This window comes from Myxocyprinus asiaticus, chromosome 12 (assembly GCF_019703515.2).
Source record: "Myxocyprinus asiaticus isolate MX2 ecotype Aquarium Trade chromosome 12, UBuf_Myxa_2, whole genome shotgun sequence".
In the NCBI taxonomy this organism is placed as follows: domain Eukaryota; kingdom Metazoa; phylum Chordata; class Actinopteri; order Cypriniformes; family Catostomidae; genus Myxocyprinus; species Myxocyprinus asiaticus.
The window spans coordinates 38083813-38104583 of record NC_059355.1 but is presented as its reverse complement, the minus strand read 5'-3'; the positions used below and the strand labels follow the sequence as shown (position 1 = coordinate 38104583).

Below are 20771 nucleotides of genomic sequence, written 5' to 3'. Positions count from 1 at the left end.
CTATTATTTTGAGATTAGAACCCTGAATGACCTTGTTCGAGACACTTACTGGATGGCAAGTGCTTAGAAGTGGAGAGAGTCTGATTGTTTGATTCTCTGTAGTGCTTAAGCATTCTGTATCTATTCCCTTCTATGAAAAAGTTCCATAGTTCTGGGTCACATTAAAGTCTCCCTCTCTCTAGGTGAACAGTGAATAATTGCCTGTCTTCATCTTAATAGGCCCCTTTTTCCATGGCACATACTTTTACATAATTGTAATTAAAAATATTATATATTAATTGTATTATTATTCTCAAACATGTCAGATGACACCAATTTAGTATGAAAATGCAGGATAAAACAACAGAATGTCATGTGATTGTCAGTTTTATTATAAAATGAAAGGCTTTTTATCCATAAATACATACAAACTCCACATTGTGGGAATAGAAAAAAAATATGTAAATCTTAATGATTAAAATAGTCAAAAACGTTTAATTGCATTTCACTTTCAAGGAAAAACAGTTCCAGTAAAGGCAGTGCTGTGAAGCTTGCCTCTAGAGTGCTAAAGACCAAGCTATGTGCTTTTCATGAGCTCACCGTTTCCGACAAGCTGCGTGTTCTCATTTAGAACCGTTACTAAAGGGGTCGTTTTACCCTCGTCAAAGTTTCACGAACATTAAATTCATCATAAACCCCAAGCCTGTGGTCTAAGCTCACACAGCTTTAGCAGCATGACATCAAAGTTGATTCATGGCTTGCCTCTCCATAAGTCAATATTTGGATATGTCTTGGCTCAATCCCCCTTGGCTATAAACAAAGTATCTGTCTATCTAGATAGACTTGCTGACCATTAAAAGGTCAACTCTTCAAGTGGACAACATTGCTTTTGATCCAAACCTCTGTCTCTTTATGGCCAAACATTCTTAAGCTTCTAGGCCCCATTTGCCTCCATAAATAGAATGATAACATCCATCTGGAGTGATTGGCCATGGTTTGCGTTTCCTTGGCAATATCAGAGATGGAACGGGTAATCCTGTAGGTACTGAAGTAACGGTCTTGGTAGAGGGAGGCTCTCTGTACAGGTAGTGTGTCTGTTGATGACCAAGCGTGTAAGATGTTGCAGCAAAGGAAAGGCCTGAGGATGATGGATCGGTTTTTTGAGTTTAAGCAACATGGCACATTCCTTTTGTGTTAATGAAGATACAGGATCGGACTCCTCAGTCTTTTCCCCCTGCTCCTTGGTCCTGGAGCCCACATAGTGCTGTACAAGGCTGGGTACGTCAGAGAAGGACTGCAGGCGAGATCTGGATGGGGAACAGGAGTCTAGACGGTAACGTCCTAGACTGTACTCAATGCGAACATTCGTGGGCCCACGGCAAGTTTTAACAGACAGTGTCAACATATAGAGAGGGTGGCTGCTGTCCCGTACCAGGAAGGTACCCTCCGATGCCCCCTGTAGGGCAGAGTGGGCCTCGCTGGCAGTGATGGCACCCCAGTACCAACCTGGAAAAAAGAGGAAGTGGTTACTGAAATGGTTGCACTCATTTTCTGTCATATACACAGTACTTAACAGAAAGTTATTACTGGCGATTTTACATGGGATAGATAGAGGGATGCAAATGCGGGTAAAATGCCATGAGAACCTTAATGTGTTAAGTTTATGAATGTACCATAAGTTGCAACAAATTCAATTTTGTGATTATTTGAATTTCTTTATTTAAGGAAGGGGACATTTTTACTCTACCTGCGGTATCCAAATAGGAGAAATTGTTGGTGATGGCTCTAAAATCATTACTAGGTTTCCATAATGTAACGGTAGCGTGGATACATCGAGGAGAAGAGAAGGTCATCACCGGAAATCCGACCATCAGATCGGAGGTATCAGGCAAATGAGCCCTTGGGCTGTAAAAAAAACAACAACATTTAAAATAGGGGACAATCAACCCGAATTTAAAACTAAAAATACTCAAAACTGACAACTCATTAAAATAATGACGACTCAACACGAAAGTTCAACAGCAGTATTTGTCTTGGCGCTAATCATGTCTTCTCAAATGAGCGCAACTGATTTTCTGAAAGTTGCTGTTTCAGGTATTTTCATAGTTTCATTCTTTAAAATGCAACTTTTATTTTACGTGTAACAGAAATAGAACGAGATAATTCCCTTTTAGAAACAACCATATTAACGGGCATTTTTATTTATTTATTTATTTTGATGCATGGAAATGATTATCATGGGCATTTTTGCTCCAAGCTCTGGCTAATTTCTGACTCTACTTGTTACATTTAGGCATATACTAACGCAGTGTAACTTAATATTTTATTATAATAATTTTTATATTGCAGCCATGATCCTTTCCAGTGAATTCTTGCTGAGCTTCCCAATATCTTAAAAAAAAAAACAGAACCGTCTGTTATGTTTCTGACCATTTATAGACAGAAAGCATGTAACACTGCTTATGTTGTTTTGCCGTTGATGATTAATGATTAGTCTATATAATTTCATGTGAGCCCACATACGCCTTTTACAGGATGCTGAGCAACATCAAGAAGATTGTCTTGTATTCCGTTCAGTAACTAGCCTATTAGATGATAACATTTTAAGTGCAGTTATTTTCTTATGATATATTCTTATTAGGAACTAGCCAATAAAACTTACCCTTGAACGCACAGAATCATTGTGAAGATGAACGGTTTGATGGCTGACGGATTCCTGTAAGTTTCTTTGTTCCTGAGGTCTTACTCAAGCTTTAAAAAATTATCTCGCTTTCCTCTAATGATGATGAAAACAGCTCAGTTATATTTCTCAACCATAGGCAGGTTGTTAATTAACGTCATGATGAGTCTATCGCTGTCTGTCATGTAAGTGCGCGCGGCGTGAAGAATGTATTTAACAAACTACACGAGCCGGTAACGCGGAGGCGGACATGGTTCTCGAAAATGAGCTGCGTTTCTGTATAGCTCATGCCCTACAACTGAACAAGAAGCGGAACAATGCGGGGTTTGACTTGTTCATCTCATCTGACTTCCCAGAAATTGTTTTCCGAGAATCCCCTGTTTAGCGCCTGTGACGCCATCGCCAGTACAGCTCTTTGAAACCCAGAGAATCAATCCCCTCTCTATCATTCAAGCATACAGCAGTCTCGTGAGTTCTGAATGAGCACCAGAAAGCTCCTTGAGCGACTCATTTGGGAGTTTTATTGTGGCGATGGTCAGTAATTGATTCCTGCTGTTTGTGATTGACATTTGTGGATGAAAACAGCGTTTCTCGTGAAACTTCTAGCGTTCCAAGAACTTTCCAGGAAAACTGAACACCTGCACGAAGCTAAGCCAATCAGTTCGCTCCTTTTTGCTGAAGCCCCGCCTCCGTCGCTCTGCAAACCAGTTTAACCATTGGTTTACTGTTTTTTTTTTTTAACGTAATGATAGTATATGGTGCATAAGAAACATATATTATATAAGACAAAATGTCGATTTTAAAAACTGAAAATAGCAGACAAAAATACATTGCTTTAATCTGGAGGATTAAAACACTAGATGTTAACATAATGACAACTTTTATAAAGTCAGAAAACCTTTATCTAGGTTTATGCACCTTTAATTATATTTGAAAAGAAAAAATTAAATATTTACATTATGATATGTTTGAGCAGTTTAGCATCTGATTGTTAGCCATGCCTGAATGCGTTTTGTATTTTTTTTTATGTGACGTTCGTTCAAAACGCTTGTTTTTACTGCCATCTAGAGGATACCGGATTGTGTTGCATTTTAAATCACAATTACGGTTTTGCCTACCCTAATCTCCTATTGGAATATTTCCTAATGCTGGGAATAGATCTTGAGCCACCAAATAAATAATAACCACCAAACTGGCCACCGAGAAGCTATTTGTATTTATGTAATATTATGTTTATAAGCAATGCATGAGAGGGGCTGTAGCCTGTAGACTGTAATGTACTGCAAATTGGGTATTTGATGTAAGAATATTTTTGGGAGGATGATGTTCTTGAGTGTGAAATCCTATACTTCATCTAAGACTATTTGAATTAGTGTTGTGTCTTTATAATCATTATGCATACAGCTTTTGTGACTTTTGGGAGACTATTTCTACTTTTAAAGATGCTTTTGTCACAGTGCTGGACCTTTTAAAATAAACTTGTAAATGCAAAATGTGATTAAAAATTATGAAAAATGTACAAGGTGACCAGTCACATGACCTAGAGTCATTTTTCTGTATACATTTTAAACAAAAATCTTGATTTTGATAAAAAAAAAAAAAAAAAAGGCCAATAGACATACTGTATGTGTCAATTAGTTACACTTTATTGTATTGTGTATGACTGCTCAACCTAATAATCAACACTGAAATGCTCTCCATATGTCTTTTATTTGAGTATTATATTGGAAATAAAATAAATATAAATGATCCATGTCAAATGTAACAAAGAAGACATTAATTTACCCAGTAAACATGTTTTCATTTAGTGACATTTAGACACTAATGGACCCACTTTACATTAGGTGGCCTTAACTACTATGTACTTAACCATTTGATACAATGTACTTATTATGTACACACATGTTGTTGCATTATAATTACATTTAAAGTTAAGAGAACAAAAGCTTTATTTGGATTTTGTCTGATTACTAACTAACAGATCCTTACACACAAAATGATGTGTATGACACTAAAATAGGAGGGGGCAGGACACAAGTCAACATGAAAGATGTTTACAGGGTATGTTTATGATATGTTAATATTTAATAATTTTCTCTTGTAACTATAAAATACATAAATAAAAGAGATATACCAAAAAATGATAGAGAATGTTCATCTTAAAACGAGTCTGATTCACATGTTTAAACACATATCTGCACTGTTCACAGGGTTGGGGAGTAATGGAATACATGTAACAGGACCACATATTTAAAATACAAAATATAAGTAACTGAATTCCACTACAGTTACAATTTAAATCATTGGTAATTAGAATACAGTTACATTCAAAAAGTATTTTGATTACTGAAGAGATTACTTTGCATTTTATTGTCATTTGTTTCATTTAATATTTAGTCCTTTCAGATGGAAAACATTTATATATATAAATGATGCGATCCAAAGTGCATTTGAACAGCAGTGAAACACTTTCTTATGATGCGTTACATTCATACAAGCAGACAGAGAAGTAAGTTTGAAGTAAGTTTGGAGCAGAAGAAATAGAAATAAACCTTGTGTAAATTGTCAGCTTTACGCTAATTTAAAATGCTATTTCTAGCCATTTTACATGCACGTTACCAGGCACGATCATATTTTTTTTTATTAAGAAAATTCACGTTAGATTATCATTTTTTTTCTAGTAAGACCTTTGATATTAGGGCAAAAGTCGTATTCTTGATAATAATTTTTGTATTGTTTTCCTGTAAAAATATCTAAAAATCTTTAAAACAAGATCAGTTTGATTTATCTTGTGTTAGAAACAACACTGCATAAGATATTTAGGTTTTTCAGAGAATGTATTTTTAACTGTTTTGTACTGGCAGAGTTTTTATAGTCAAAACAAGTGAAAAAATCTACCAGTGCTGAAGAAGTAATCCAAAGTATTTAGAATACATTACTGACCTTGAGTAATCTAACGAAATACGTTACAAATGACATTTTACAGCATGTATTCTGTAATCTGTAGTGGAATATTAACCCTCCCAACCCTGACTGTTCAGCATATCTGAGCATCTGTTACTTAACCAATTGATTAGCTCTCACGTAGTCAAGTAATATCACATTCTGTTTACGTGTCAGATTTGGCTCTGGTGTGTGTGTATAAACGTGTGTGCCTTTTTCTGCTTCTTTAGTATTTAAAAGGCCTCTCAGTCTAAACATGCCTATTCTTTTCCTTTATTCTAAACCAAGAAGATACAAACCACAAACACGTTTTAAAATATTATGAACTATCTACCATCTTTCACAATAAACAATTGTAATATAGCAGTAAAACTGATCAAAATTATTTTGAGTGCAGAGAACCAGAAGAATTGGTTGTGAATGTGTGTGCATGTATTCATGTATGAGATTATGTAGAAAAATATGCTCAGAAAATTTACAGAGACCAAATGAATTCCTGAGTTTTCCTCTTTCTCAAAGATATGCATGTTAGAACTTAGCACGCCAAACAAACAAACATCTAATGACAGAGTAAATACAAGCCGAAGAAAGTAAAATAAAATCAACAAAATCTAAACACAATATTCCAATGTCTCCGTCTCTCTCCCTGTAGGATAAGCAATACCCCCATGGGGAAAAAAGGGAACTGTGGAACATTTAAGGTACAACTGAAGTTCCTTAAATGTTCCATTTCTCTCTTCCTCTCTGTCTCTCTCCTTTCTAGCTGTTCCCACCATTATCTCCACCTCCCTTGATGAGACGTTTGTTTCCCCTTTTGCCAGCAGGGCCACGAGGTTTGGCGAAGGCTTGCTTGTGGGCATGCTGCTTAGGGTGGACCTCATCATACAGATACTCCTCTGTCAGCTCTTCTCCACTTTCAATTTCCAACTGAATGAAAAATCATAGAAACACACAAATGATTAGAGAATTTAGTTTTTTGGCTTTCACCGAGCTGAGTGCGCTGACACTGAGAGTATTACATTGACTTGGGGAGACCGGGGCTAGTTGTCACACTTTTTTACTACAGTGAATATTTCTAAGAGTGTTTTTTTTATTTTTGATTGTCAATTTTTGCATAGTTACATACCTTGAAGCCTACAAAAAAGCTATTGAACATATTCACCGCACATGCCTTGGGAAAAAGACAGTTAATTGAACACACGTTAATTGAACACACGTTGACACGTTAATTGAACACACGTTGGTGTTTGTGACACATGCCCCAATAGCGAGGCACATTGCCACACTATATGGAGGAAGTTGTTACAATGGAATTTGGGCGTAGTTTTCATGTGAACATTGTGGGATGACTGTGGAATGTGACCCTACCATTACAACCCCAAAACAAAATCTACATCTCTCTTTAAATATATGCCAGCATTAAACAGCCTATTATAGGCTTTTCAGCTAAATTAAAAAAGTTAAACAATTATGGGATTCATTAAACTATAAAAATGGAAAAGGTAACGTACAAAAATATCAAAGCGTTTTGGCCAACAAATATTGTAAGTAATAAATTGTATAAATGTATGACATTTCAAACACATGCGACAATCTGCCCTGATAAAAATGTGACAACATGCCCTAACCTGAATTACCAACCTGAAAAATACCTTTGTCTTAAGAACACATTTAAACCATTCAGTAAAAAAATATTCCTTTATTATATAGTTGACCCCTGCCTGAATGTTTGCTGGTGTGATTTGATTATGTTTGCTTGTTTACCCAAGAGCATTAATAGAAATATGATTTTTGACGTAGTTGCTTGAAACCAACATATAAAACCTCTGCTAGAGACAACACACATTTGCACAATTGGACTTTTGACTCCAAAACATATTGTTACTGAGATCTTGCCATGATGTGACGGTCTCCCCTATATAGTTGTAGAACATACAGTTATTTATATATATATATATATATATATATATATATATATAAATAACTGTATGTTATAATATAATATATATATACACTCTCTGTACTGTATATATACAGTATATAATTATACAACTGTCCTGTAAGTGTCTACTATTCATTATAATCAACATGAAACCATTCGAAAACCACTTTACTTAAATATTTCTGAGAAGTAAATTGTAGGGAGTGACTTGATTTTATCCATCAGGATTTGATTGGATAATTCCGTACCAAAATTGAGCCAGAACTAAATGTAAGTTTGCTGTAGATTTTGGAGGACTACTTACTCCTGAAACACATGAACCCACTTTTGAGTTTGCTTTTTGGCAAGGATTTGGAAGCTGAAAGCCAAGTTTACTTTCCAGAGCATTTTAATGTATCCCAATGGTAATATCTGTTGATCAAATATATAGTTGTTTGCTATTATTGGCATAACCTTTATAACATTAATTTTTACCTGCATTAAATTACTGTGTTAAATATTAAATTGTTAAATATTATATTTTAGAAAAGCTCCATTACCTACAACAGTAGCCTAAAAGAATGCCTAAATAGCTATTTGGCTATTGGTTAACATGAATAAATAGCCGATTTTTCAGAGATGGATCAAATTATTGCATTTCGATGAAGGATTATGTTTTCTCTGCAATACCATGCACTGATGGGTCTTGCACAATATTAATGTGTATTAAGAAAGTAAATAGTGTGAATTTTGAAAACTAGTAAAAAGAAAGATGTAATACGGGTTTACCTTTTTAGCCACTTCCAGGTGGAAGTCTCTCTCTACGTCCTCCAGAAGTCGACTCTTACAGCTAGAATACAGCATCCTTTCTTTGATACTACAGCTGTATCCTGGCATGGAGTATATAAACACTATGGAAAGTAATAGAGGAAGGCATGTAAATAGATAATCAAGTGTTGTACAAATAGCTATGGGTAAGGTGTGTATAAGGAATGCAGGATGAAGAATACAAGTCAGACTAACCCACAGACTCAAGGTAGTCTCCCTCATGTGAATGCTTGTAGAGGAAGAAGTGGTATCTGGGTGTGTCCAGGGGGATCCGGCAGGGTAGATCACGGATGTCTGTTGGGTTGGTGTGAATAAGTTCGATCGTTTCCTTCTCTGTGTCCAACTTCTATAGACAGAATACAAAAAGTGGAATGAAAAAAAAAATGCATTTTGTGTCTGCTAAGAACAAAAATATAGGGTGAATCCAGATACATTGAGCCACTTTTGCTATTTATCTAAATGCCAAGTCCCCCAGTTTACCTGAATTCACCCTAAATGTGTATGTCTGTGTCGTACTAGTTGGATGTAGTTGATGTGTCTCTCTGCGAGCTGCTGTAGAGCACGTTTAGCTTCAGCCTGTAAAGGGAAGGCAAGACCCTGTAGAGTCTGATGTTTAGGGTCCACAGTGATCTCAGTTTTCACCTATAGACACCCAAATACAAAGACAACCAATTTGTTATCACAAACAGTTCCAAACCTTACAGAATAATAATAAAAAAAAGTTAATTACACTAAGATCTTACAGTCTTTGTCAATATATCTGCACTAGCTGCACAAGTCTAATTTGTTTACCATGCTTTATTACATTATTATAAACAGCAAAGCAGTTTAATGCCGTTTCTCCTTCTAAACAATGTCCACTCAGGACACTGTATTGGTAGTCTTAGCACTGTAGATGGCAGTTCTGTTGTTTGGATAAATTCATGTATGAATTAGTAATTTGTTCTGCATATCCATCTGTGGATTGTAAATGACGAGAGATGATATAATGGATATAAGTGGAAGTAAAAGTAAAGCGTTGTTGAACATGCTGGCCGAATGTATATGAAATGCAAATGTTTTTTTCTTTCTTTTTTAAAATTTATTTATTATTATTATTATTGTCCCATATTCTCCCAATTTGGAATGCCCAAATCCCACTACTTAGTAGGTCCTCATGGTGGCACGGTTACTCACCTCAATCCGGGTGGTGGAGGACAAGTCTCAGTTGCCTCTGCTTCTGAGATAGTCAATCCGTGCAGCTTATCACGTGGCTCGTTGTGCATGACACAGTGGAGACTCACAGCATGTGGAGACTCATACTACTCTCCGCGATCCACGCACAACTTACCACACGCCCCATTGAGAGCGAGAACCACTAATCGCGACCACGAGGAGGTTAACCCATGTGACTCTACCCTCCCTAGCAACCGGGCCAATTTGGTTGCTTAGGAGACCTGGCTGGAGTCACTGAGCATGACCTGGATTCGAACTCGCGACTCCAGGGGTGGTAGTCAGTGTCAATACTCGCTGAGCTACCCAGGCCCCCGCAAATGTTTTTTTTTAGTATTTAAGTGTAGGCACTCACCTGTTTAACTCTACCCTGTAATCACAAAAATTCACAAAGAATATATTAAAATTCAAATTTAACAAAGAGCCCAAGTAATTTGTTGATACACACCATTAATATGATGTATTAATTTAGATTAATGGCTACAGTCTTCTCTCACCTCTGTGATTTTGATTCGCTGTAGCTCTTGTTCAGCAGCTGTAAGTGGTGCTGGTGCAGAACACGATGTCAAATGACACATATACCCTTGAAGACAAACATCCTCCTGATGATTGGGAAAAAGAAAAGAGTTTCACTCACAAATCTAACTAAATGAATATTAATTTATTGATCAATTTATCAGTCACAAACAACCAGTGCAAGTTTTGTTATAATTTCTCTGATATTTGTTTTTACAATTGTCTTAATTAAGCTTTAATTTAATTTTGTATGGATAAAACAAATCTGACATTTTAGTTTGCATGAATCACGGATAAGATATACAATAAAAACAGAAAATATAACCCTGATAAAGAAGGGCCGTACAGGTACTGTACAGGTGTAACTTCTCTCTCTTTTATTTAAATAAAATAGAAGATTATAAAAAAATTTCTTCCCTGAAGTAAAAACAATAAATATGATATGCACTTCTTTTGGGATTTATGTTTTTAGATCTTATTTACATATATATTTATCAATTTCACCATTTATCTCCATATGCAAATAAGCAAATTGATTTATCTTAACTACAGTAAAAACTTACACTTCTATAAGTTGAAATGTGAAGAAAATATAAGAATCTGCCATGTATTGGGTATGGTGGCTGAATGGTACACAACACAACCAAATTAGCAAAGCAAATAAAAGATAAAAATATAACAAAATTAAGCCACAACACAATAAAACAGAGCCATAAAACAACGGAAAAGCCAATACACAACAAAATTATCAGAAAGTAATTGTTTATAAAAAATGCCGTACTTATAAAAAAAAACCTGTGTGCCATTTTTAAGTGTAAAATTGTGAAGTTGCTTGTTCAATATGGTGTGTGTATGCATACTGTTTATTTTTAGTTCTATCTGTGTTGACCATGACTGGTAATCATTTCCAAGAATATTGCTAGAACCATCCCAAGAGTCTTGTTTCTAAATAAAGGGACATGGTGGTCTACTGAAAACTTTTTCTACAGTAAATAATACAGCTTCAGGGTAATTGACTGACAGGTGAAGACAGTTAACAGGTTGATTTATCATCACCTGTCCCTCATGATGGCTTTATTGACCATTCACAGAAGCAAAAATCATGTAAACATTTTCTGTGTAGTCAATAAGTCACATGGTGAAGCATTGGTTAGTGGAAAAATTCTGAATTCTGAACACATTTTAAGAAGAAAATCAAATAATGCTTCCATTCTAAATCTACAGTGTATATAGAGAGAAAAAAATAAATAAATTCATTGATATTCATGTGTATGCCAGTACCTCAACTGTGCCGAATATCTCATCTTTGACGTGTCCACCACCGAACTCTTTCTTAACTGTGGCACGAGTGGCAGCATACAACATTTTTTGTCGAACCTGTACCAAAAGACAAACTCTCATTTTAATAAATTAATTAACAGTAACAGTAAACACTAACCAATTGTGTGGTATGATATACCCTATCACTGTTAACTAGATCTTTAAATATTCTGAATAAAATTTAAGTGGTGCTTGCCTTTACAAAACTTGCCGTCACAAAGCAAGAATATGGGTGGTTGCCAGGGCTTTTCTAAGTATTTCATATTTATTGCTATGTTCTGAGTGTTTATTACACAGTTCTATAGAATACTCGATACTGACTGGTCAATCGCGCCATTCAGCGGTCTGATATTTCATAATAATGGCCACACATACGGGCATAAAGTGATATTTCGTGATATTTCCTTTGGTCGTCTGTGCATTGCAAGTTACCTCTTCTCGTATCACTCCGCGGCAGGGTTGTGCACCATTCAGAATTGAATGAAGAATGCCAATTCAATTCCTGAATTTGGGTTGAATTTGAATTGAGGTAGCAAAGAGGATGTAGAATTGCATTTCGAATTTGAATTTAAGGAAGTATTAAAATGGAATGAAATTCAAAGAAATTCATATTCATATTTCACGTTTTAAATTTTTTTTATTTTTTTTATCCATATAACATGAAAGTATAACATGAAACATGTTATCAAATTATCATATGCATAACAAATGGGGTATTTCCAGAAACATTACACTGTAAAAAAACACATTTGTTAGATCAAGTAAACAATGCTAAATATATAGAAAGATTTACTTGATTATTGTAGTTTTTATCAACTCAAGTAATGCATCTGTCATGATCCGTCTCTGTCCGCCCTTCTGTCTTTGTCAGTTTTTCATCTGTGTGAGTTTGTTTTATGTATGAGCACATGGCTTAGGCTAATGTGTACATTTGCCATGTGCTCTCCCAACTCTGCCCCCTCATTCCCTCTTGCCTCACTCCTAGTTAATCCTTGTAATGTTGATTGTCTTCACCTGTTTCCTCTTCTGCCTTGTCTGTATATATTGTGCTCCCTTTCGTCTTGTGTTTGTCGGATTGTTTCATTCTCATGTCTGTTGTCCTGTATTCATATGTTTCTCCTCTGTCTGGTTTGTTATCTTGTTTATCAGTTTGTTTATCGTGTTTAGTTCTTTTTGTGTTCTTACCAGTTTTCTCCCTCGTGAGTTTTGTGTTTCCTGTTTGTTTTTCTTTTCATAAAATCGTTTATTTTACTAATTCCTGCATTTGGGTCCTGCTTGCATACCGTGACGACATCTCACTGCAGCTTTTATTTTACAACATACTTTTAAGTCAAACCAACAAGCACGGAAGCGAGTTGGATTAATGCATTTATTTGAGTTCAAATTGGCCTTTTATGTGACCACAAAACAAACCAAATGTTTATGTGGTTCTGTTCCATTTACCCTCTTCCCAGCATGCACTGGGGCATAAATATGGTCGCATTGTTTGGCCATTTGAATGGTTTTACATTTATTGTTAATTTTGTTGTCATGGTAACTTGTTGTTTTGCGATGTCAGGAAGAGTTTTTTTCTCTAATAAAATGTAGTTTAATTTTATTTATTTATTTAAACCTTGTGTTTTGTGTTGAGGTCTTTGTATGCCTCTTAAGTATTTTTTTTTTTTTAATTTTCCCTCAAGTGTTGTGATGAGGAAAACTATGATATTATTAAAACACCAAGCACATCACTCTCCATGAAATATGTTTATAGAAATGTACAGGAGATGCTCAAAATATTGTTTAATAATCCTGTAAATAAAGGAAACAACTGTCATAGGACTAAGTTGACAGAGTTTAATAAATCGTTTTAAAGTTACTTAATTTAAATATGTAATTGTTAAATATGTTATATGTGTAGTTTATATTTAAGAGTCATGACAGGTTGACATTTTCAGCTCAGTTAATTTAGTAGATTAATTCAACTTAAAGCAGTGTAAACTTAATTTCTTTGTTATACAAACAGATCACTTTTTACAGTATTAATAATCAATAATAAATATAATAAAATGTGCAATGTTTAAAATGCCACCTATATAAATTTGTATTTTAATTATTTTACTATATTTAATACATTTTCATTTTATTTCCAGGAATGTCCTAATTTGCTCAATATATTAAACAACAGATTCAAATTTAATATTTGATAATGAAGTGATCTGAAAACAACGTGGTGGACCATTACTGAAGCTGTACGGCAAAAATACAATCTTTTGATGTCTATGTTCATTTTATTTTTATTTTTTTATATAGAGAGATGTTGAAAAATATATATCTACTTATTAGGGAATAAATAAGCATACTAGGTAAAAAACAATTATAAAGTAATTACTTGTCACAAAATGTGTCTTGGCCTAATGAAATAGTGTAGTGTGACTGTGTTGAATTTCCTTGAATTAAAATTCAACAAATTTCAATTCAAATTCCAACTCATGAGTTAAAAGGGAGTTCATTCTGAAATTCTGAATTTTGCTCAACCCTGCTCTGCAATCTCTACACATGAGCTAATAACATAATTTCAACTCAAATCAATATTTCATGGCCATTTATTTATTTATTTGGTAACTTGTCTTGTTATAATCATGATGAGTAGGCAGACGGTCATTTTCGCATTATAAACACCAACAGAACTCTAACAAAAACCGGAGGTGGAATTCAGTTCTTTCTGGAGTCACTGTGGTCACTTTCTTATATATTTACATAATTTCAACTCAAATCATTATTTTATATCCATTTAATTATTTATTTGCTAAGTTTCCATGTCATAAGCAGGATAATCTACAGTCAACAAGTCATTATCACAAATTAAACCCTGACAGGGTGCTTAGGGCCCCGACACTGTGCGGAGGGGTCCTATATTAGAGGTCAACCGATAATGGATTTTGTCGATGCTGATAAATAATTTGGTGGAAAAGGGCAATAACTGAATAACAATAGTTCTATTTTATTTAATTTTTTAAATAGAAGGCTGTGGTCGTGCTCTAGAATCCTCCAGTGCCCTCCATGGGGAAAAATCTAAGAACTATCTGCGCTAATGTTTACTGATAATTTACAAAAAAAGCAACTATCGGTACCAATGAATCGGCAAAACCGATAAACCAGCAAAAACAGCAAATCGGCAAAACCGTTTGATCGCTTGGAAGACTGATCGATTAGAAAAGTAATATCAGGCATTTCCTCAACATGCTGCACAATTTGAGATATGTCATGTATATAGTGCAAATGGTGCGGAAGAGCTACGCCACTAATTAAGAAAGTAAAAAGGAAACAGAAAAAGCCTGTTAATATCTGTTTGGTGGAATTTCAAGTTGACACAAATAGCAATACATCATCATATCTGTATGTTCAACCTACAGGAGACTGGTCAGGTGACCAGGAGATGAAGAGCCACTCATAGCCTTGAGCATTTTTGGAGTCTAGACGGTAAAAAATGTAACAGGGCTCATGAGGATCCAGCAGAGCAAGCAGATAATGGTCATAGTCTTTGTCCCAGCTCTGACGTGGCTCTCTGTACGCCCCTAGCACCAGCTGCTCTGAAACACATATTCAAAAAGCTCTCATCACAAATCTAGTGCAATCGAAATCACACACAACAATACCAAATATCCATTGCATAACATGTTATGTTGCATGAAATATGTTTACAAGGCTAGCCTTGAGTAACACTGCTGATAAAAAAATAAGTGAATTATTATCCATTATCTACTTTCATCTACTTGAAATATTATTCATTATCTACCTTCTATAAAAAGTACATGACACACCTTGTATCTTTTACCCAATATAGTTTTATATACTGTGTGTGTATACATTTTTAGCCATATAATGTAATCCTATATGCCCTCCATTTGTGTTAATATCAGTCAGTGTGACAAAGGATAGTTGATTAAAGATAAAAAACAAAAAACTTTAATGTGCCCATTATAAATACTGACCCAACATTCACCCACTTGCTAAAAATGCTATTGTATCAGTAAGTACTATGAACTGTTTTGTAAACAAAACATTATAGACAATGCAACAATAAATTATTCACAATATAGTATACATGATCTTTACCACATGAATGATAACTCATATCAATTGTTTGTGTACTCATAATGTGCACAGTATTCACAGTAGCTATGCACATGTAGGCATTATATACTTCAGGAACACAGGATTAAAAAAAATAAAATAAAAAAATAATTATGACAAAGTCATAAAAGTTTAAGTCAGCACTTCCAGTGAAAGCAATAACAATAACGTGTGAGTTTTAAGGGCCCTTTGTTATATATAATTTTTTTTTTTTATTATTATTTTATTTATTGGTCTCATAAACTTCTCATCACAACACAGTTCTTGGAAGAAAATTATGCCCTTATAAAAAGAGTTTATTTTTATATAGACTCTGGCCTCTATAAGTTTACAGTAATGTCCAAAGTATACTTCAACACCTCTTTAGTATTAAAAGCCTCTGTGGTATCTACTGTACATGAAAAAACTTGGTGCATAATAATATTTAATTTGATAATTGTAAAATCACCACTGTATTCGCTAATCAGCAAATCAAACAACGCAATATTTAAAGACACCATGAAATAGCTTGACAAGCACAGTCTTCTGTCCTGTGTTGAAATATATTCCTTTTAAAAGGAAGTTTGGAAGGTGCACATCCAAGGGCATGTCCCTTTAAAAATAAAAATAAAAACATGAACCATGATTTGATACTTGCTAGTCATTTGTGGTATTAGGAGGAGGACCATTCTCAATCTAGAGTGCATTTGATTGGACATAAATCTCTGTAGCGCATAATATTTTTGGTCTGTTTTCCCAGAAGCTCAAGTCTGTAAATTTTCTTCTAACAGTGAACAGTCTAACAGTTTTATAAACATTTACAATGGCTTAGATGCCTCTAAGCTATAACATACATGAACTAAAAGCCAAAAAAAAGTCTCATTTTGATTTAATGGGGACTTTAAATGTGTGTGTGTGAACACACACAAAATAGGATAGTGTATATTATTGATGTAAGCACATTCAATGACACAAATGTCACACCTGATCAGATTGGTTCTTTATGTCCTTACTCTTTTGTCTCAGCTTACAAACTTCACACTGATCACATCACACTGAGACACATGTAACTTGGACAAACACTCCCAATATCTATCCACCATGATGACATCCTGGAAGGCTCCATCTTTTCTATTGGGTCATCTTTCATCCTGTCCTCCTTATCCTTCCCTGTGAACAGTGTACTGCTCTGGAGCACGTCCTCCACCGCCCCACCCACTGCTTTCAGGTGTCACCACCCAGCTTAACTACTATGTTCCTCGCTATGAATCTCTTATCACATCAATAATCTACTTAACAGTACTATCTTCTTCCTTCCCCCTCTGTCCTCAGCTCTTCTTCATACACACATTAGGCCTATAAGTGCTAATCCAAAGAGTGCTGAGTTTTCTTATTTTTATTTTTAAAAACATATCGATTATGCTCAAATTTTAGTAGAATGAGACAAATATAAAAAAATTTGATACATATTCAGGAGAGGGAATCTCACAATAACATGTTCAAGTCAAATTTCACTGCAAAAAAAAAAAAAAAAGAATGGAGAAAGAAATTATATTTAGCATCAAAATGAAGCATATTTTTCATATTTTTAGATTTATTATTAAAAAATAAAAAAAAATCTTTTTTTTTTCATTTTGACATTTTTATGACAGTTAAGCCCATTTTCTCCACAAAATCTCATTAACATGGTTACCTGTTATTCCCGTTGTTCTCAATGGTGATTCTTATTACTGTTACAGTTACTGTAATACATCATGATACAATAAAGGCAATAAATATTAAAAACAATTATAATTATTTTGTTTTTTCATTATATATATACAGTATATATATAAATTACATATATATGCTTAAAAAATAATTTTGGAATGTGAAATTATTTTCATATATAAAGGCCCTACAGATTATTTCTTTTGATTTTTGGGTGAAATTTGTGTGTTCTTGACAAGTTTTGTGAGTTTAATCCAAAAGCACTGTAGAGACAACAAAAACAAAATTATCTGCCTAAGAAAAATGCCATGATTGATGTCTTTAAATCTATATGGAGGAAAACAGCATTGAAGCATTGAAGTATTTCAGTATTGTATTAATGTTGGTTGCACTGCTTTTGAAAGCCTGCTATGAATGATAAGATAGTCCTGCTATGACTGGTTAGTTGATAAGAGTCACAGTCAAGGCCTGTGGATTAAAACATCTAAAGGTTTTGCAAACTGATTTAAAGAATTTGCACTGAACTGAAAAAAACCTTTAATGAGCACACACTATTAGTTAGCACGCCAATAACTTTTTTCTATCACAAACACCATCCACCCACATTCATGTTACCAGTCAGAACGACCTTGGAGGGGGATTTCCTGATGGTCTTTTGCAGCAGCTGCTATTCTGAGGTTGCACACATTCCAGCTATCAGCACAGACACATACTTTCCATCAGCCTTTAACTTACATGCATACAGAAAGTTGTCTGCACACACATATGTGCCAGTTTGAAAATATTTAACTCCCTGCACACTCACTGATCTCACTGAGCTCTGTCATACAAATACATGACAAAAAAGACTATATAAATATACATATACACACACACACACACACAATCTGGCTGAGTGATTGTCCTCTTACTTTTGTCAACTTTATAAAAAAAATAAAAATAAAAAAATAAAATAAATAAAAACCTCCTACAGTATCACTTTTAACAATAACTAGCTGACCATGTGACCAATGTCAAAAACCAACAAGGACTGCAATAAACATGTTACTCGGGAACCCAAACGCTGTGTTGACCTGTTTACTCTTTCTAAATCTGCCTGAAACATCATCTCTGTGAGACTAAAAGGCACCCTATAAACCAAATACAACCCACTCAACCCAGATTCAGACATCTTCAGATAGACAGAACTAATTTAACTTTTCTAAGCCATTATTGCAATGACTTTTAACCAGTGTGATTTTCAGTGGGTGTATGAAGTCAGTTCCCCTCAAGCTAAATCGTAGCAGCATGAGAGTACGCATACACATCCAGAAGTGAGGTTAGGTCATGGCAGAGTGACTTCACTCAAATTCAATAGTGTTTTGCCCTTTCCTTCTCAGCAATTGGATCTTGTCATCTGATATTGAGCTAACATTTCAACAGTACCGGACACTCAGGCCCAAGCACAAACACACTCACCCACACATGTGCACTTTTAATGCAACAGAGGACAGTTGATCATTCATCTCTGATCTCTGAACAGTAAATCCCTTTTCAACCCCTACAGATTCCACGTCAAATGATGCATCATCTGACCTACCTTGTGAACTCACATGTTTCACAATCAAAACACATTGTGAAATATGTTTTGTTCCTCTTGCATCATATCATCTGACTCCTGGATGGAACAAAAAATAAGGGCCTCCTACAAAAAATGCATCAATTTTATCACCTTATAAAGGTTTCAATTGTGCTAAATACATCTTTTGTTTTTCTTGGGATGTTTCTTTCAGACTGATCTCACAGTGATTTCTTTTCAGTGTCTCTGGTCGGTTTTAAAAGGCGCATAGATTTGAGCTGAAATCTGGAGTTTTTCTAAAGTATTTCTCTTGAATATATATATATATATATATATATATATATATATATTAGGATACAAGATAATTCTTTAACATATCTACTTTTGCATATCCAAACTCTTTTGATTTATAATTGATTGGTAACTTTAAAAAGGGAAAATTCTTCAAAGGCCATTAATTTATAGCATGAACATTTCTTTTCGGACATGTCTTTGATGTACCATGTACAGTAAATACCATAGTACATGAATATGGTAATTATAAATCAAAAGGACCATGGTTTTACCATCTGACACCATCACTGTACCATAATACCATCTTAATACTTAATTGTAAAGGTTAGTTGAAACAAAGGCTAAAAAATTGTTATGTAGACAGAGAAGATATACTAATAGGAAATCTTTACTCCGTTGAACACCAATATGTTCATGTCTCCATCTCCCACTTCAGACTCTTTCATAAAGACTATTTGGAACCTAAAGTCGAACTTGATCTACAGGCAGGTAGGAATTAGTTGAAAGATGTTCTCTTGGGGTTAAAGTGATTCATTGGTCATCAAGTGTGAACTAGTATTATCCATAGAGGTTTGTTCTCAAAATATTAGTCTTGGTGCCTGCATAAAATTCTCCATTTTAACTATTTTGAACTCACTGGATCCTTCAGATGCCCGCCTCACTCACCGTCTCTGATCAACACCTGGATGAGGCGGCCAGTTCCACTCCTTGCCCTGGCCAGGAACTCTCTTAACTCCTCTGTAACCACCAGGACCAGAAACATGGCAGGTCAGTGTAGTGTCTTCAGTTCCTACCCGCCAAGAAACCCTCTGATTTGGATAAAGCTGGACACACAGGTTGGGTCACCTGGAAGATCTTCTTTCTACAAACTATCTTCAAGCAATGATCAGCACCATTTCTGTGTGTTGCAATAGCAGGGCAATATAAAACGAGCAGTATGAACTAAGAGCTTGCTGTCTGATAGTGTGTGTGCGCTATCCAAGAGAGAAAATGTGAGAGCAGCAAATGTGTGAGAGGAGGCTAATGTAACTAGGACGGGATCGTGTGTGCTTGCAGAAGGAACCCGATCCCTCTTGCCCCAAATTTAGCAGGCACACTGTCTGGCCTTGGGTAATGGTCTGACTCTTCCTCCAGCACAGCCTTGGGGCCAGTTGGTAAAATTACTGTATTTGGATTAAAAAATTACAATTCATCCCCCCAAATGTGAACCTGTTACACAAAACTAGATTGGACTGGGGCACTTAACTTTTTTATTGGAGTACTTATCATCCTCTGTTGGGCAAGAAATTAACTGCTTGACTGAATAAGCCACATTGTGATGACATTTGTCAGCATCTTTGTTTTTGTTCATGCAGGGACACAAATTCAGCCTTCCTCCAACAGCAAGGAGTGTTTAGTAATATTATTCATTACTAACATTTATAGACCTTATTCACACTAGCGCCATCTTTGGGATAGACTTACAGTCTCTTCAATGAGCTGTACTACTGTTTGAAGTGTTTTTAGATCATTCTGCGGACAAAACACTGATAAAATATCTATCCAAGAACATTCCGTATACAAAGAACTCCAGAAACCATGAGTTGTGGAAAATCTTATGTGATCTATGACAGTGGTTCTCAACCAGGGTTCCAGGACCCATTAGGGGGCCTCAAGATGACTTAAAATTAATTTAAAATAAGAAATATTAAAATAATCCTACTTAATTAAAATGCTAA

At 35.0% G+C, this 20771-nt stretch overlaps 2 protein-coding genes across 2 annotated transcripts; both read right to left on the bottom strand.

Moving 5' to 3' along the window:
* Nucleotides 1-350: 350 nt before the first annotated feature.
* LOC127448629 (cytokine-inducible SH2-containing protein-like) lies at nucleotides 351-3241 on the bottom strand. Its single transcript, XM_051711303.1, has 3 exons — nucleotides 2642-3241; nucleotides 1727-1884; nucleotides 351-1485 (listed from the first exon to the last, which is right to left on the bottom strand). Exons 1-3 carry the CDS (start codon nucleotides 2659-2661, stop codon nucleotides 995-997), a joined length of 669 nt encoding a protein of 222 aa, XP_051567263.1. The 5' UTR covers nucleotides 2662-3241; the 3' UTR covers nucleotides 351-994.
* A 138-nt stretch (nucleotides 3242-3379) lies between these two features.
* LOC127448624 (twinfilin-2-like) lies at nucleotides 3380-20055 on the bottom strand. The gene is made up of 9 exons (XM_051711295.1): nucleotides 19720-20055; nucleotides 14790-14968; nucleotides 11361-11456; nucleotides 10061-10165; nucleotides 9919-9933; nucleotides 8868-8993; nucleotides 8547-8697; nucleotides 8313-8434; nucleotides 3380-6529 (listed from the first exon to the last, which is right to left on the bottom strand). Exons 1-9 carry the CDS (start codon nucleotides 19814-19816, stop codon nucleotides 6362-6364), a joined length of 1059 nt encoding a protein of 352 aa, XP_051567255.1. The 5' UTR covers nucleotides 19817-20055; the 3' UTR covers nucleotides 3380-6361.
* Nucleotides 20056-20771: the final 716 nt, after the last annotated feature.

Coding starts and splice junctions, on each gene's coding strand:
- LOC127448629 (XM_051711303.1), bottom strand. CDS start 2,661: ATGATTCTGTGCGTTCAAGG. Junction 1,885..2,641: donor ATGATTCTGTGCGTTCAAGG/GTAAGTTTTATT, acceptor TTTTTTTTACAG/CCCAAGGGCTCATTTGCCTG. Junction 1,486..1,726: donor CTCCTATTTGGATACCGCAG/GTAGAGTAAAAA, acceptor TCTTTTTTCCAG/GTTGGTACTGGGGTGCCATC.
- LOC127448624 (XM_051711295.1), bottom strand. CDS start 19,816: ATGTTTCTGGTCCTGGTGGTTACAGAGGAGTTAAGAGAGTTCCTGGCC. Junction 14,969..19,719: donor CCAGGTGTTGATCAGAGACG/GTGAGTGAGGCG, acceptor TATGTGTTTCAG/AGCAGCTGGTGCTAGGGGCG. Junction 10,166..11,360: donor AGATATTCGGCACAGTTGAG/GTACTGGCATAC, acceptor CCCAATCATCAG/GAGGATGTTTGTCTTCAAGG.